General features: G+C 44.1%; 1 protein-coding gene across 2 annotated transcripts; it reads left to right on the top strand.

The window, feature by feature from the left end:
• The first annotated feature begins 1254 nt into the window (after window positions 1–1254).
• On the top strand, window positions 1255–13831 carry tarbp2 (TAR (HIV) RNA binding protein 2). 2 transcript variants are annotated; one of them, XM_020495424.2, is made up of 8 exons: window positions 1255–1468; window positions 2200–2323; window positions 8435–8678; window positions 9141–9216; window positions 11845–11962; window positions 12227–12354; window positions 12598–12793; window positions 12969–13831. In XM_020495424.2, exons 2-8 carry the CDS (start codon window positions 2296–2298, stop codon window positions 13124–13126), a joined length of 948 nt encoding a protein of 315 aa, XP_020351013.1. In that variant the 5' UTR covers window positions 1255–1468; window positions 2200–2295; the 3' UTR covers window positions 13127–13831. The 2 variants fall into 2 exon arrangements, with proteins under 2 accessions (XP_020351013.1, XP_020351003.1); XM_020495414.2 differs by having other exon boundaries at window positions 1267–1468; window positions 2200–2273.
• The last annotated feature ends 573 nt before the right edge of the window (window positions 13832–14404 follow it).

The raw sequence follows: 14404 nt of genomic DNA, 5'->3' as shown, positions 1-14404 counted from the left end.
AGTGTTCCATTATTAAAGTGACTAGTGTTCCATTATTAAAGTGGCCAGTGTTCCATTATTAGGGTGACCAGTGTTCCATTATTAAAGTGACTAGTGTTCCATTATTAAAGGGACCAGTGTTCCATTATTAAAGTGACCAGTGTTCCATGACTATGTACATAGGACAACGGTTGCAGACGGTGCGGTTGCAGACGGTGCAGTTGCCGTACCAGGCGGTGATCCAGCCCGACAGGATGCTCTCAATGGTGCATCTGTGAGGGTCTTAGGGGCCAAGGGTCTTAGGGGCCAAGCCAAATTTCTTGAGCCTCCTGAGGTTGAAGAGGTGCTGTTGCGCCTTCTTCACTACACTGTTTGTGTGGGTAGGCTATTTCAGATCATCAGTGATGTGTACGCTGAGGAACTTGAAGCTTTTCACCTTCTCCACTGTGGTCCCGTCAATGTGGATAGGGGCGTGGCTCCTTCTGCTGTCTCCTGAAGTCCACGATCAGCTCCTTCATTTTGTTGACGTTGAGGGAGAGGTTATTTTCCTGGCACCACTCTCCCAGGGACCTCATCACCTCCCTGTCGGCTGTCTCGTCGTTGCTGGTAATCAGGTCTGTTGTGTTGTCTGCAAGCTTGATGATTGAGTTGGAGGGCTGAGCACGCACCCTTGTGTAAACAAAGTAGAATTTTGAATATCCATAAGAGGATCCAATACTTGTTCACAATAATATCCAAATATTATCAGAAAGGAGAGAGAATGAAGAATGAAAGGGTGTGAAAGGGGTTCTCATTAGATTCAACTGACTCAAATCAACCATGAGAAAGACTGATAGAGTACTGCTTTGTATTGTGAAACTAAAGTCTAGTGTCATGTGTCTTTTTTTATATGGTTAGTTTGACTAAATTCAAGTTTTAAAAAAATATCCTTCCTTTCTTTAGTTCACTCAGTTAGCAAGGATGTATCTAAATCATCATCACTTCCATTCCATGTTGTGGGATGAGGAGGAGGAGTGAGAGCCAAAGTTGAAACCAGGAGCCCCTGAGGCCCCAAAGGACTGGGGCCGCAAAACACTCGTCCTCGGCCTTAAAGTTCATTAAAAAAAATGTTTTAATCAGTCTGCTGCCCCCTTGAGGTAAATGTAATAAGAGTAAAATTGCATTACCCCGAAACAGGACACGACGCCGTGTAAAACGAGCGGATCGTAGGTCTCTAGCGGACCAATGAACTGTCGAGATTGAAACGATTCCCGGTGCGTATTGACGACGTCATAAATATTCGCCAAACAGAAGCTGTTTTCTGGTGGGACTGGGAGAGCGAGGTGTCTCTTCACATGTCGCTGCCTCCACTAACTTGGAAAATAGCTCATGAAATCAAGTGTCAGTATTTGTGGGGGGGGATTTGCAATTGTTGGCTTCATCTCTGTCGATAGGGAATGAATGACGAGACAACACCGGGCAGTTGCAAGATAAACTCTGGGTGCTCCAGGTAAGCGTGTAGCGATGGCTAGCTACCATATGTAGCTAGCTAGGCGGTCCAGAATCTCACCTAGTTTAGCTAACTAAATGTCCTCTAAGCACAAATTGTGTAGCAAAGTAAACCGATAGATTAATTTACCATTCAATGTCAAGCATTTTAATAATTGCATTTTGTAGTTCAAGGCCAGGGTATTTTTCAATAAACTGTCTGAGTTAGTTAGCTAACTAGCCAGCAGATCCGACCCGTTTGCTTACAGCTGCACTGGGGTCGGACAGCATTCCTGTGTATATTAACTGCGGAGCCGGTGCGAGTTCGGCAAACGTAACTCAATCCAGAGATGAAAAATGCATACTCCAAATTGTCCCATTACACCAACAGTAACATCAATAAGATTGAATGAGTGTTAGTTGAAAACAAGCAGTCATTCAATCTTGGTTGGGATAATGGGACAATTCGGGGGTACAGTGAGTTTCTTATCCCTGGGTTGAGGTATGTTTTCCTGAGCCATATCTCATGCCAGCTCCAAAATGTCTTAATTAGATGCAAGAATGCTGTTCGACCCTCGTGCAGCTGCAAGTGGGTTGGATCTGTTGGCTAACAAACCTCCCAACTAGACGACAAGTGTTTCTGTCTACCTGCCTGTCAATCACTTCATGTCATAGTTCCTCGGAGAGAAACAACATATCGTTTCTCTGAACTGCTGAATGACAATTTAATCTCTCCCATCTTTTTGTCCTCAGTATTGAGCAAATGCTGGCTGTGAACCCCGGCAAGACACCCATCAGTCTGCTACAGGAGTATGGAACGCGGATAGGTAAGGCAGAGATGGTCTAGGAATGCTTCCTCTTCTGTCTCAGAGTCTGGGTAAGGTTTCATTCTGTTCTGTCTTAGCTAGCTACCTACAACTATACCCAATGGACTGGTTTATCATCTGCTTATTTAGTAGCATTAAAACACTGCATCAATACAGGTACCTGCTGGTCACTAGTCAAATATATATTTTATACTGTAGAAGCCATAGAATTCTGAATTTGAGTACTAGAATGGACATGGCCAGTCTTATGATGGGATAAAGGTCAGACATTTTGGTCAGAGTTGGTCAACCCTGGTTTACCAGTGCTGCAATAAGATATTGTGTAAATAATGCATTTGAATAATTTATCTGCACTCTTTGTTAGCTAGCTAGGCAGTCAGTTTCAGAGGAATAATTCCATAACTTAATGAAATGAACTGCCAAGATGCCAACATTAATCTTCAAACAATGCAGTGAGTCAATAGCCATTTTTCACGCCCCCAAAAGACCACTCCCTTCCACGCCGAGAAGTGTGCGACGATATCCGGTTGTCTTGTCGTCTTCTGCGAAATTCAAACATTGGAGTTTACCCAATCACTGCTCAAGTTTGGCATTAGTGATTTGGCTATCGTTCACGAACATTCCCAGACGAAGAGATCAGAACTTCATAAAAAGGATACAAGTTCTTCCACAAAGAATGTCTTCAACGATCAAGGTAAGTTAGTACTTGAAGTGACCAGTTGCGATAGATAGCTAGCTAACGATAGCTAAGACGTTACCAAATTAGTTAGTGCTATCATGAGTTACCTAACGTTACTTAAGATTTGTCAGACTTAGTTAACGTTAATAAGTTAGCTATCTGACCAGCTACTGTAATCTATTTGTTTCTCGCTAGCTAGAGCCATCTCAGTAACGTTAAGAGTAGCAATGGTAACTTACTTGCATACATCAATTTAATATTTGTCACCTAACGTTCTTACATGCTCTGCTCTTCTGAATATGCATTGTGAAATATGGTAGACCAGGAGGGGGCAGTGGTAGTATGGGCAAGGTGTCACATGTGAATGAGGAGCTCTAGTCACTGCAGGTTACGAGAGATGATAGGCAGTTTACCTGTATTTTGTTCAAAATAATCCAACTCTGTATCTGTTCACCGTAGGCATAGTTACTGATCTGAAGCATCTGTTCCCTGTAGGCATAGTTACTGATCTGAAGCATCTGTTCCCCGTAGGCATAGTTACTGATCTGAAGCATCTGTTCCCCGTAGGCATAGTTACTGATCTGAAGCATCTGTTCCCCGTAGGCATAGTTACTGATCTGAAGCATCTGTTCCCCGTAGGCATAGTTACTGATCTGAAGCATCTGTTCACTGTAGGCATAGTTACTGATCTGAAGCATCTGTTCACTGTAGGCATAGTTACTGATCTGAAGCATCTGTTCACCGTAGGCATAGTTACTGATCTGAAGCATCTGTTCACTGTAGGCATAGTTACTGATCTGAAGCATCTGTTCACCGTAGGCATAGTTACTGATCTGAAGCATCTGTTCACCGTAGGCATAGTTACTGATCTGAAGCATCTGTTCACTGTAGGCATAGTTCCTTTGTTACTGATCTGAAGCTGGATAACTGTAACATGTCGTATAGTCCACTTTTATTACAGTTGGTCAGTTATGTTTTTAATGTTAGAATTGATGAGAAGCAAACCTGATCTTGCTGCTGCAGATTATCAAAAACATTGTATGAATCCCCCCCCCCCCCCCACACACACACGTTATTTTAGATTACATTGCAAGCATCCGAGAAGCCTGTCATCGTAAACGGCGTATCGAGCTGAGGGCGCTTTGTGCAATATGGTGGCTCTACTCTTCCAGACTGCACATTACACCACGTGTCAGCACCATTGCTTTGCACGGAGAACTGTAGTTGTGGCATTGGCCCAAGGACTCGGATGAGTTTTGAATGTGAGGATTATTCATATTGTCATAGAGAACACCCATTTAGCATTTCTGTAAACTCTTATTACTGCACATAGTGTTAAATTAATCCTGAATCTTTTTTATGCACAAAAAAAAAAATGTTTTACCAGGGGATTTGACCAGAGCCCATGGGATGAAATGGTTCTGAGGAAGCCAAGGACATCAGGCAGGAGTGGCATAAAACCCACTCTTTACCAAGCATTCCCTGTGAGTTAAACTGTCTTTTAAACAAGTTGGCGTCCCCATTACACTCACAAGTTGCTTTCACTTGTGTTGAAATTGCTTGAACTAAAGTTGTACAATCTTGGTTGACACTCATCCCTTGTGTGTTTCAGGGCCCCTTCCTGACATTACTGTCTGCTGAACAAAGTTTGAGGAGCATGTGACCAAAGCCTGCCGTTGCCACGGTGCTGCATGGACTCAAAGAAATTACTCTGGGTGACTCTAGATTTGGTCCAATGCTCCATGGGTCAGTGCTGTCATGTCATTGTCCCCCAACTGTCACCAGAGATTCTAAAACACCCAGATGCTCCTGTGTTCCCCATGGGTCAGTGCTGTCATGTCATTGTCCCCCAACTGTCACCAGAGATTCTAAAACACCCAGATGCTCCTGTGTTCCCCATGGGTCAGTGCTGTCATGTCATTGTCCCCCAACTGTCACCAGAGATTCTAAAACACCCAGATGCTCCTGTGTTCCTCCAGCTCTCAGTAAAATAAAGTAAATTGTACAGTAATTTAAACTTTGTCCCTACTTGCACTCAGTTTTACCACTTGGAGAGCTTAAAGGTGTCACCAGCATTGTCATCTGCTATTGAGAAGGACACAGTCGAGCAGTCTTGTCTGTCAACTATGGAAGGAAATGAGGAAACCACATGTGATTGCTAGCCAGTTTAGGGAGGCATGCCACGTGCGTGGGGAATCATCTAGCCAGGCCCTAGCCATGAGAATGTTTCGAGGTGAACGGCAAACCGGAGCTATGTGAAGGGGTCTTGAGCTTAAGGTTCTCCAGAACTACTCTGAATGATTTGATGTCTCAGTCAAACATTGTGCACCCAGATGCACCCCATCTCGGGGGGGGGTTGAAACCACGATGAGAAAGTTTATGGCCCTTCTGCAGCGCTGTCCTTCAGGCTAGCTGACATCAAGTGCCTGATGTTGAGGCACATTTCAGTTTGTCAAGGGCCAGGCCAAGCTCAAACACAGCCACACATCACTAGCAAGTCCAGGGCCAACTGCCTGTAACCGGTTTAGTTTGGTACGACTTCACTACAAGCACTAGAAGTGCCATTACAGAGTTTGGAGAGATGATTCTTTTGTAGCGGAGATGAGAGGAACCTGACCTCTTCTACACCTACAGGGATGTTTAGATAACTCATCAAAGTTGTATGTAGAGGAATTGTATTTTTAATTGTTTTGTCTATCCGTGTGGCTCAGGTGGTAGAGCATGGGGCTTGTAACGCCAGGGTTGTGGGTTCGATTCCCACGGGGGAACACAAGTATCAATGTATGCAGTCACTACTGTATGTTGCTCTGGATAAGAGCATCTGCTAAATGACTTGGTGTAAGCTAAATGACTTAATGTAAATGTAATTAATATTGAATTAGTGAGTTACTGATGTAATTGTGATTTTTTTTTTTAAATTTATTTTATGACTTAATATGTCACAAATGTATTTATTGAATAAAATCTTAAAATAAAGTTCTCTCTTTAACAAACACTACATCCCAAAAACCCATGTTATTCATAACTGTTTTATCAGTACATATTCCATATAAAAATGATCCCAAATATATTGTTTGAACAGACTAATTTATAATAAAAAGTGTACACTGGTTTAAAGCTGTTATTTATCATGCTCTAATTAATTGAACTAAAATCGTTTTTTGTTGTGTCCTGCTGTGCTTGGCCATGTTTTCACACTGGCTGATCACCCTTGAGATCCAGAGTTCTCTGGTAGTTCACCAATAAGCAGCAGTTGTTCCACAGTTGATTGACAGCCTACCAGAATGAGTGGGATAATCTTGTCCCCGATACAGTGCTCTCTACTAGTATACTGACGTGCAATTGACTTGCTTTCGCTCTAGTCCTTCCACGTTAGCTGAGTTGCTCTCTTCAATGGGGGAATGATGAGTGTTGCCCCCACATCTGACAGCATCCTCTCTGATAAATCCAGCATCCATCACCAGGCTCGAGGATTCCCGAGAGACTCGTGATCTCCTGATCAATGAAGCGTTTGGATACAAAAGTGATGCCTCAACGAGGTGCAATCCCAATCAGGCACATCTCAGATCTGTGCAGTCCAGGTTAACTCTGACCTCTGGACACTACACCTGGAACTGATCCTATGTCATCTAAATGGGCGCAGAGCCTGAGACAAGATGCAGGTAGTTGGTCCAGGTTATTATAATGCGGTTCATATGAAGGGACACTCACGCCAAAGATGTCCGCCAACACCATATCCAGCCCAGTTGCTACTCAACAGCATTACAGAAATAATTTGTCAATGAGTGGCAGCTTCCTGTTGGGGCTTGGTGTTGCACTTCCTATTCCAGTCTTCTGGGCCTTGGACCAGTAGATTCATCCTGGAGGTCAGAGGGGGCAGTGGACTCCCAGAACACCATGAAGATCTTCTCTGAATGGAACCGGCTATAGGAACCTGAAGTCCTCATTGGCTGCACAGAATGTTTGGAGCTGGATGTGTACCAAAAAAACTGTTGGACTTATAGCTCTTGTTCCTTGATTCCATCCAATGCAGCATTCAACCCACCTATTTATGTTGATCAATTGTATATTTAACAAAATCAAAAATAGATGAACAATTTCAACGATTTTACTGAGTTCAGTCAATTAAAATAAATACATTAGGCCCTAATCTATGGATATCACGTTAACGGGCAGGGGCACGTCCATGGGTGGGTCTTGGATTGCTTAGGCCCACCCAATTGGGAACCGGAGCCAGGCCCAGCCAATTAGAATGAGTTTTTTCCCCACAAAAGAGCTTTTATTTAAGAGAAATGCTCCTCAGTTTCATCAGCTGTCCAGGTGGATAGTCTCAGACGGTCCCGCAGGTGAAGAAGCAGGATGTGGAGGTCCTGGGCTGGCATGGATACACGTGGTCTAATGTTGTGAGGCCGGTTGGACGTACTGCCAAAGGAGGGGCTTAAGTTGGAGTGCAGAGTGGGAGAAGAGATATGCAACCTGGCTAGCCAGTTAGTGCGATACAGCTAATGTAATACCTGAACTATAGCAACTGTTTGCAGAACTACAACGCTGAGCTACAACACCAACCATCTGAAAAACCTAAGTTCACGTTACTCACCCGGGAGAGGAGGGCTTAGTCATGGGCCTCTGCAGTCAGTGCAGAGGGACCAACACTTGTGAATAGCTGAGACATCCACCTCCTGTTCCCAGTCATGCTCTATCAAAGGGAGAGACCCAAGAATGCAGGCTCCCTCCCCAGTTCCAGGAGAACCGACAGGGAACGGTCCCCGTATCAGTGCGTGCACGGCCTTTTGGTGTTAAGTAGATGTTGGCCAGGTTAAAATGCAGGCTATTGATTAAAGATGCTCCCATGTAAAATAGTCTGGGCGCTCGTCTGTTCTCATTGCTGTCACTTAAAGTCTCGTCCTTTTGGGGAATTTGTGGAAGCTGAGATGTTTTTGTTCTAACAAAAAAAGAGGGACCCGACAGTAGCATCGAGAGGATTGTGCTGCCATTAAGCTAGCTTGCTAACTCTGCGCTGTTGCTAAGCAACCTTAGCATAAACCGCAACAACATTCCATTCAAACAAGTCGATCCACAGCGATACGTTGGCTGAAATCAGTTGCTGATAGGACAGACAAGTTGTACATGCAACAAGTACTGATAATGTATCATATAGCACTCACAGTTTTCCAAGAAAACAAACATGGACATTTATGGTTTGTTTACATATATTTGAGGCTATTTGTACAGAAATGGTATAAAAACCCGTATGAATTGTATTTATAATTAGTGCCGTCAAAGTATTCACAACCTGGATTTATTCCACATTTTGTTTACAGCCTGAATTCAAAATGGCTGCCAATATGGCTGCCATCTTCACCGCATTCTGAAACTGGGGGTTTGACATAACCCCTCTAGTAATTTAATAGGATCTCTATGGTAGTAGCATGGTAGGATCTCAAGTGTCTGTGCTGCAACACTACCAATCCTTTTGTTCCAGGTAACACCCCAGTGTATGACCTGCTCAAGGCCGAGGGCCAGGCGCACCAACCCAACTTTACGTTCCGCGTGTCCGTGGGAGAGATCAGCTGCACCGGCCAGGGGCCCAGCAAGAAGGCTGCCAAACACAAGGCAGCAGAGGCCGCCCTGAAGATGATGAAAGGAGGACTAGGGGGACCAGTGGTGCTGGGAGAAGGATTGGGAGAAGGGTTTATTGGGGCGGAAGAGCCTTTGGATGGGGACAGGTGAGTGGATTATACACGTTTGAATCCAGAGAAAATGAGTAGTTGAACGCAGTGATAATTGGCTTCAATGGCTAATGTGGCGAGAGTAATGTAGAGAGGCTATCTATTGGAAGCCAGGACGCAAAAACACTGTAGACAAGTGCCTCTTATTTTGGTAAAGTTGCAAAACCTCCTTGCCAACCATTTATAATTATGATAGATTGTGTGCTCTTTTATTTTACCTTTATTTAACCAGGCAAGTCCGTTAAGAACAAATTCTTATTTTCAATGACGGCCTAGGAACAGTGGGTTAACTGCCTGTTCAGGGGCAGAACGACAGATTTGTACCTTGTCAGCTCGGGGATTCGAAACTTGCAACCTTTCGATTACTAGTCCAACGCTCTAACCACTAGGCTACCCTGCCGCTCCTCTTGGTCAGTCTGGGGTAAATACGGTCTTTCCTCTGCTGTTTTCCCTCCCTAGTTCTCCGTCAGAGATGAAGACTTCAGGAAGCGGCACGTCTCAGCAGTCAGAATGCAACCCTGTGGGAGCTCTGCAGGTGAGATGCATCCGGAGTTCATTTACAGATGAACTCAAGTCCTCTCAGAACTACATTTTGAACCCCTTTCAACTCAGTTCAATAAGCTTTATTGCTATCAATGTGTACATATGTACACAGTGCATTCAAAGTATTCAGACCCCTTGACTTGTTCCACATTGTTACGTTAATTTAATCCATTTTAGAGTAAGACTTCATGTTTTTCCTCATCAATCTACACACACTACTCCATTATGACAAAGCGAAAACTGTTTAAAAAAAAAAAAAAGGTTTTTGCAAATTGAATACAAAAAAACTAGAAACATACCTTATTTAGTATTCAGACCCTTTGCTATGAGACAAAAACATTCTCGGGTGCTTCATGTTTCCATTGATCATCCTTGATGTTTCGACAACTTAATTGGAGTCCACCTGTGGTAAATTCAATTGATTGGACATGATTTGGAAAGACACATACCTGTCTATATAAGGTCCAACAGTTGACAGTGCATGTTAGAACAAAAACCAAGCCATGAGGTCATTGTCCGTACAGCTCCGAGACAGGATTGTGTCGAGGCACAGATCTGGGGAAGGCTACCAACAAATGTCTACAGCATTGAAGGTCTCCAAATGGCCTCCATCATTCTTAAATGGATGAAATTTGGAGCCACCAAGACTCTTCATGGAGCTGGCCGCCCGGCCAAACTGAGCAATCGGGGGAGAAGGGCCTTGGTCAGGGAGGTGACAGAGCTTCAGAGTTCCTATGGGAGAACCTTCCAGAAGGACAACTATCTCTGCAGCACTCACCAATCTTGGAGTTTGCCAAAAGGCACCTAAAGGACTCTCAGACCATGATGAAATCAAGATTGAACTCTTTGGCCTGAATGCCAAGCGTCACGAATGGAGGAAACCTGGCACCATCCCTACGGTGAAGCATTGTGGTGGCAGCATCATGCTGTGGGGATATTTTTCAGCGATAGGAACTGGGAGACTAGACAGGATCGATTCAAAAGATGAACAGAGTAAAGTACAGAGATCCTTGATGACAACTTGCTCGGGACCTCAGACTGTGGAAAGGGTTCACATTCCAACAGGACAACGACCTTAAGCACACAGCAAGACAACACAGCACTGGCTTCGGGACAAGTCCTTGAGTGGCCCCGCCAGAGACCAGACTTGAACCCGATCGAACATCTCGAGAGACCTGAAAATAGCAGTGCAGCGACGCTCCCCATCCAACCGGACATGGCTTGAAGGTCTGCAGAGAAAAATAGGAGAAACTCCACAAATACAGGTATGAGCTTGTAGTGTCATACCCAAGAAGACTCACACTGTAATCGCTGCCAAAAGTGCTGAGTAAAGGGTCTGAATACTTACAGTACCAGTCAAGTTTGGACACCCCTACTCATTCCAGAGGTTTACTTTATTTACTATTTTCTACATTGTAGACGGTCTTCACACTATATTGAAGACAACTATGAAATGACATATGGAATCATGTAGTTTCCAAAAAAAGTGTTAAACAAATCAAAATATATTTTATTTTATTCAAAGTTGCTGTCAAATCAAATGTATTTATAGCCCTTCGTACATCAGCTGATATCTCAAAGTGCTGTACAGAAACCCAGCCTAAAACCTCAAGCAATGCAGGTGTAGAAGCACGGTGGCTAGGAAAAACTCCCTAGCCTTGATGACAACTTTACACACTTGGCATTCTCTCAACCAGCTTCATGAGGTAGTCACCTGGAATGCATTTCAATTAACAGGTGTGCATTTGTGGAATTTCTGTCATTATTGTGTTTGAGACAAGGTAGGGGTGGTATACAGAAGACAGCCCTATTTGGTAAAATACCAAGTCTATATTATGGCAAGAGCAGCTAAAATAAGCAAAGAGAAATGTCAGTCAATTACTTTAAGACACGAAGGTCAGTCAATATGGAACATTTCAACTTTTTTATTTTTTACACTACACGATTCCATATGTTTCATAGTTTTGTCTTCACTATTATTCTACAAGGTAACAAAAATAAACCCTGGAATGAGTAGTTGTCAACTTTTGACTGGTAATGTATGTAAATGTAATATTTCAGTTTAATGTTCTATACCCGTTTTGGCTTTGTCATTATGGGATATTGTGTGTAGATTGATGAGGGGAGGGGGACAATTTAATGAATTTTAGAATACGGCTGTGGAAAAGTTAAGGGGTCTGAATACTTTCTCAATACACTATATATAGATCAGGGTTTTCCAACCCTGTTCCTGGAACGCTACACACCTGTGTCGAGGGTAGCTCTCCAGGAACAGGGTTGGAGTGAGAACCTACAGGAGGGTAGCTCTCCAGGAACAGGGTTGGAGTGAGAACCTACAGGAGGGTAGCTCTCCAGGAACAGGGTTGGAGTGAGAACCTACAGGAGGGTAGCTCTCCAGGAACAGGGTTGGAGTGAGAACCTACAGGAGGGTAGCTCTCCAGGAACAGGGTTGGAGGAGCCTGGCTATAGATGTATACTGTGTCAGTCAGTCTCCGAACCGCGTTTCCCAATCCCTCCTACCTTTACAGAGGATAATGGCGTTAATTGTGAAGCAAAACATTTTAAAGCTAAATGAATCTCCCACTTTATGGATACATGACTTTGTGTGTTTCACTGAAAGGAGCTGGTGGTTCAGAAAGGCTGGCGTCTGCCAGAGTACACCGTGACCCAGGAGTCGGGGCCTGCCCACCGCAAGGAGTTCACCATGACATGCCGGGTGGAGAGATTTGTTGAAATTGGTAAATCTAACTTGGGTTCTGTCCTTTTCAATATGTCATGGATTTGTTTTAGTTATTTTTACATTACACCATTAGGTATATCGTATGTCTTTGTGTAGCAACATGATTCGATTGGTCAACTAACCAGGAAGTGAAATCAGGTGTGCTAGTTCTGGAATAGAATCCATGGAGTGACTGAGGGGATACTTTTAGGAGATGTTTGGGAAACTGTTTACAAGAAGCAATTCTGTGTCTTAGTACTAACATCCAGCCTCTGTCCCACAGGCAGTGGCACATCGAAGAAACTAGCCAAGCGGAATGCAGCAGCTAAGATGTTGTCCAGGATCCACGATGTTCCTGTAGACCTGAGGAGCAGCCACGAGACTGAGCCTGAGGATGACACTTTTATCATGGTGAGACAGCGACCTGTTGATGGCTTTTCTAAGACAATATTGCTGCTGTGCTCGCTTCCTGACAGTTCATCATTGCAAATAAGTGTCTGTTCTTCAGACTTTCCGGTTATAAATAAATCAAATATTGTTGGTCGAATACACATGTTTAGCAGATATTGAAGGTGTAGCGAAATGCTTATTCAAATTAATGTGAGGTTGCCCGAGTGTCTGAATCATGGTACCACTGTCTCCTCTGGTGGTCAGAACATGGGTGGGGGCAGGGTGGAGGCAGGGAAGTGTAAAGGTCTGGGCTGTACCTGGGACTCTCTGAGGAACTCTGCTGGGGAGAAGATGCTGCAGCTAAGGAGCCACCCTCTGGGCATGCCCAGCTCTGACTTCTGCTCGCTGCTACACGACCTCTCAGAGGAGCAGCGCTTTGACGTCAGCTACCTCGACATAGGTAAATAACATCCTCTCATCACTGGGGCCAATTCACATACAGGAGGGGGGGGAGTGGGCAAGGAGGTCTGGGTGGTGGTGGGGGGGAGTGGGCAAGGAGGTCTGGGTGGTGGGGGTAAAATATGCTAAACTGATCCTAAACCAGCTCTCTTTTAATGTGTGTTTCCTTGTGCCAGAGGAGCGCAGTCTGAGCGGTCTGTGCCAGTGTCTGGTAGAGCTATCCACTCAGCCAATCACGGTGTGCCACGGCTTCGCACCCAATCAGGACGGTGCCCGCGCCAGCGCAGCCCACAATGCACTGCAATACCTCAAAATCATGGCTGGGGGGAAGTGACCGTCTCCCAGACCAACCTCTCTCCATGGCAACGACCTAGACCCTGATCACGTGACACATCCACCTCTGAGGGTGGAAGCATCTTCCAACCAATGGTGGTCAAGGGTCAACCATTGATTGATCCAGAATTACCCATGATGTGGGAATTGGAATTTGTCTGTGTCCCCCCCCCCCCCCCCCAGCCAGCCCTGTAGTTCTCCTATCTGGTCTGTTCATTCCTAAATGCCCCCTTGAAGACATCCCACATAGCCCTAGATAATTTGTCCCTATGCCTTGAAGATATCCCACATAGTCCTCAATGTCCTCTTGATTGGCTACACCATTTATTTGGATGGTCAGTCACCCACCTCCTCTGCTGTCACAGGCCTAGAGAGATACTCTGCAGGGAAAGGGCGAAATACATTTGACAACGACCCCCCCGTTTGACTGTAGCCTCATTGACTGTTTTATTTGTTGCCACATCTACAATGATTGGCTTTGGTTGCCTTTTCATTAGCTAGTAAGTACTTTGTCGTCAACCAAAAATACCTCCCCCTCGTTGAAGAAGTCTTGGCCTGAATGAAGTCTAATTTTGGACATTGAAAAGTGGACCTTTTAACAACATGAATTCTTAAATTAGAGACTTGTGTACTTTTATTGCCAAGTAGACAAGATCCAGCCCATCTGTCTTGTCCTTTCATTTGTGTTAAGTAATTGACCTTTTTTTTTTTTAATAAGAGTCATCTGATAACTTAAAAGGTGTACATTTATAAATTGTGATTGCTTAACATCTGAAATGCAAAATGTTGAGTTTTGGAATTACATTTAATATTGTGTACTTTACCATTGATTTTCTTTGTTAGACCTCACAAAACCCTGTTTGAAATTGTGAATAGATTACTGTGATTGAAAATGAGTAATTTTAGATGTTAATAGCTGTTTTGAGTAGCTGGTCGCTCTCGTAAAACCGTGTCAATGGCCCCTCAATGAATTGATAATATCACTTCCCTTCAGCTGTGGTTGTTCATAATGTCTGAAATGGACCATCTAATTAGCCCGTGTGCCAGTCTGTTCAAGGTCTCTTACCCACTACTTATGGAATTGCAATGTTAATACAATGACAATAGAGTAGGCCAAAAGCACAAACAAATCTGGGACCAGGCTATAGCATCTAATTTGAGATGGAATTGTATCGCTGCATTTAATATAGTAGATCATCTAAGTTGGATTCTCTTGCACAACGGCTGACTAATCTGCTCCTCTACTTCCTGTTACATGCTAATGGTATAGCCTGAACTC

The sequence above is a fragment of the Oncorhynchus kisutch genome, linkage group LG1, assembly GCF_002021735.2.
Source record: "Oncorhynchus kisutch isolate 150728-3 linkage group LG1, Okis_V2, whole genome shotgun sequence".
NCBI classification, from domain to species: domain Eukaryota; kingdom Metazoa; phylum Chordata; class Actinopteri; order Salmoniformes; family Salmonidae; genus Oncorhynchus; species Oncorhynchus kisutch.
The sequence above is the reverse complement of the archived record's forward strand: the minus strand, read 5'-3'. Positions and strand labels throughout refer to the sequence as shown.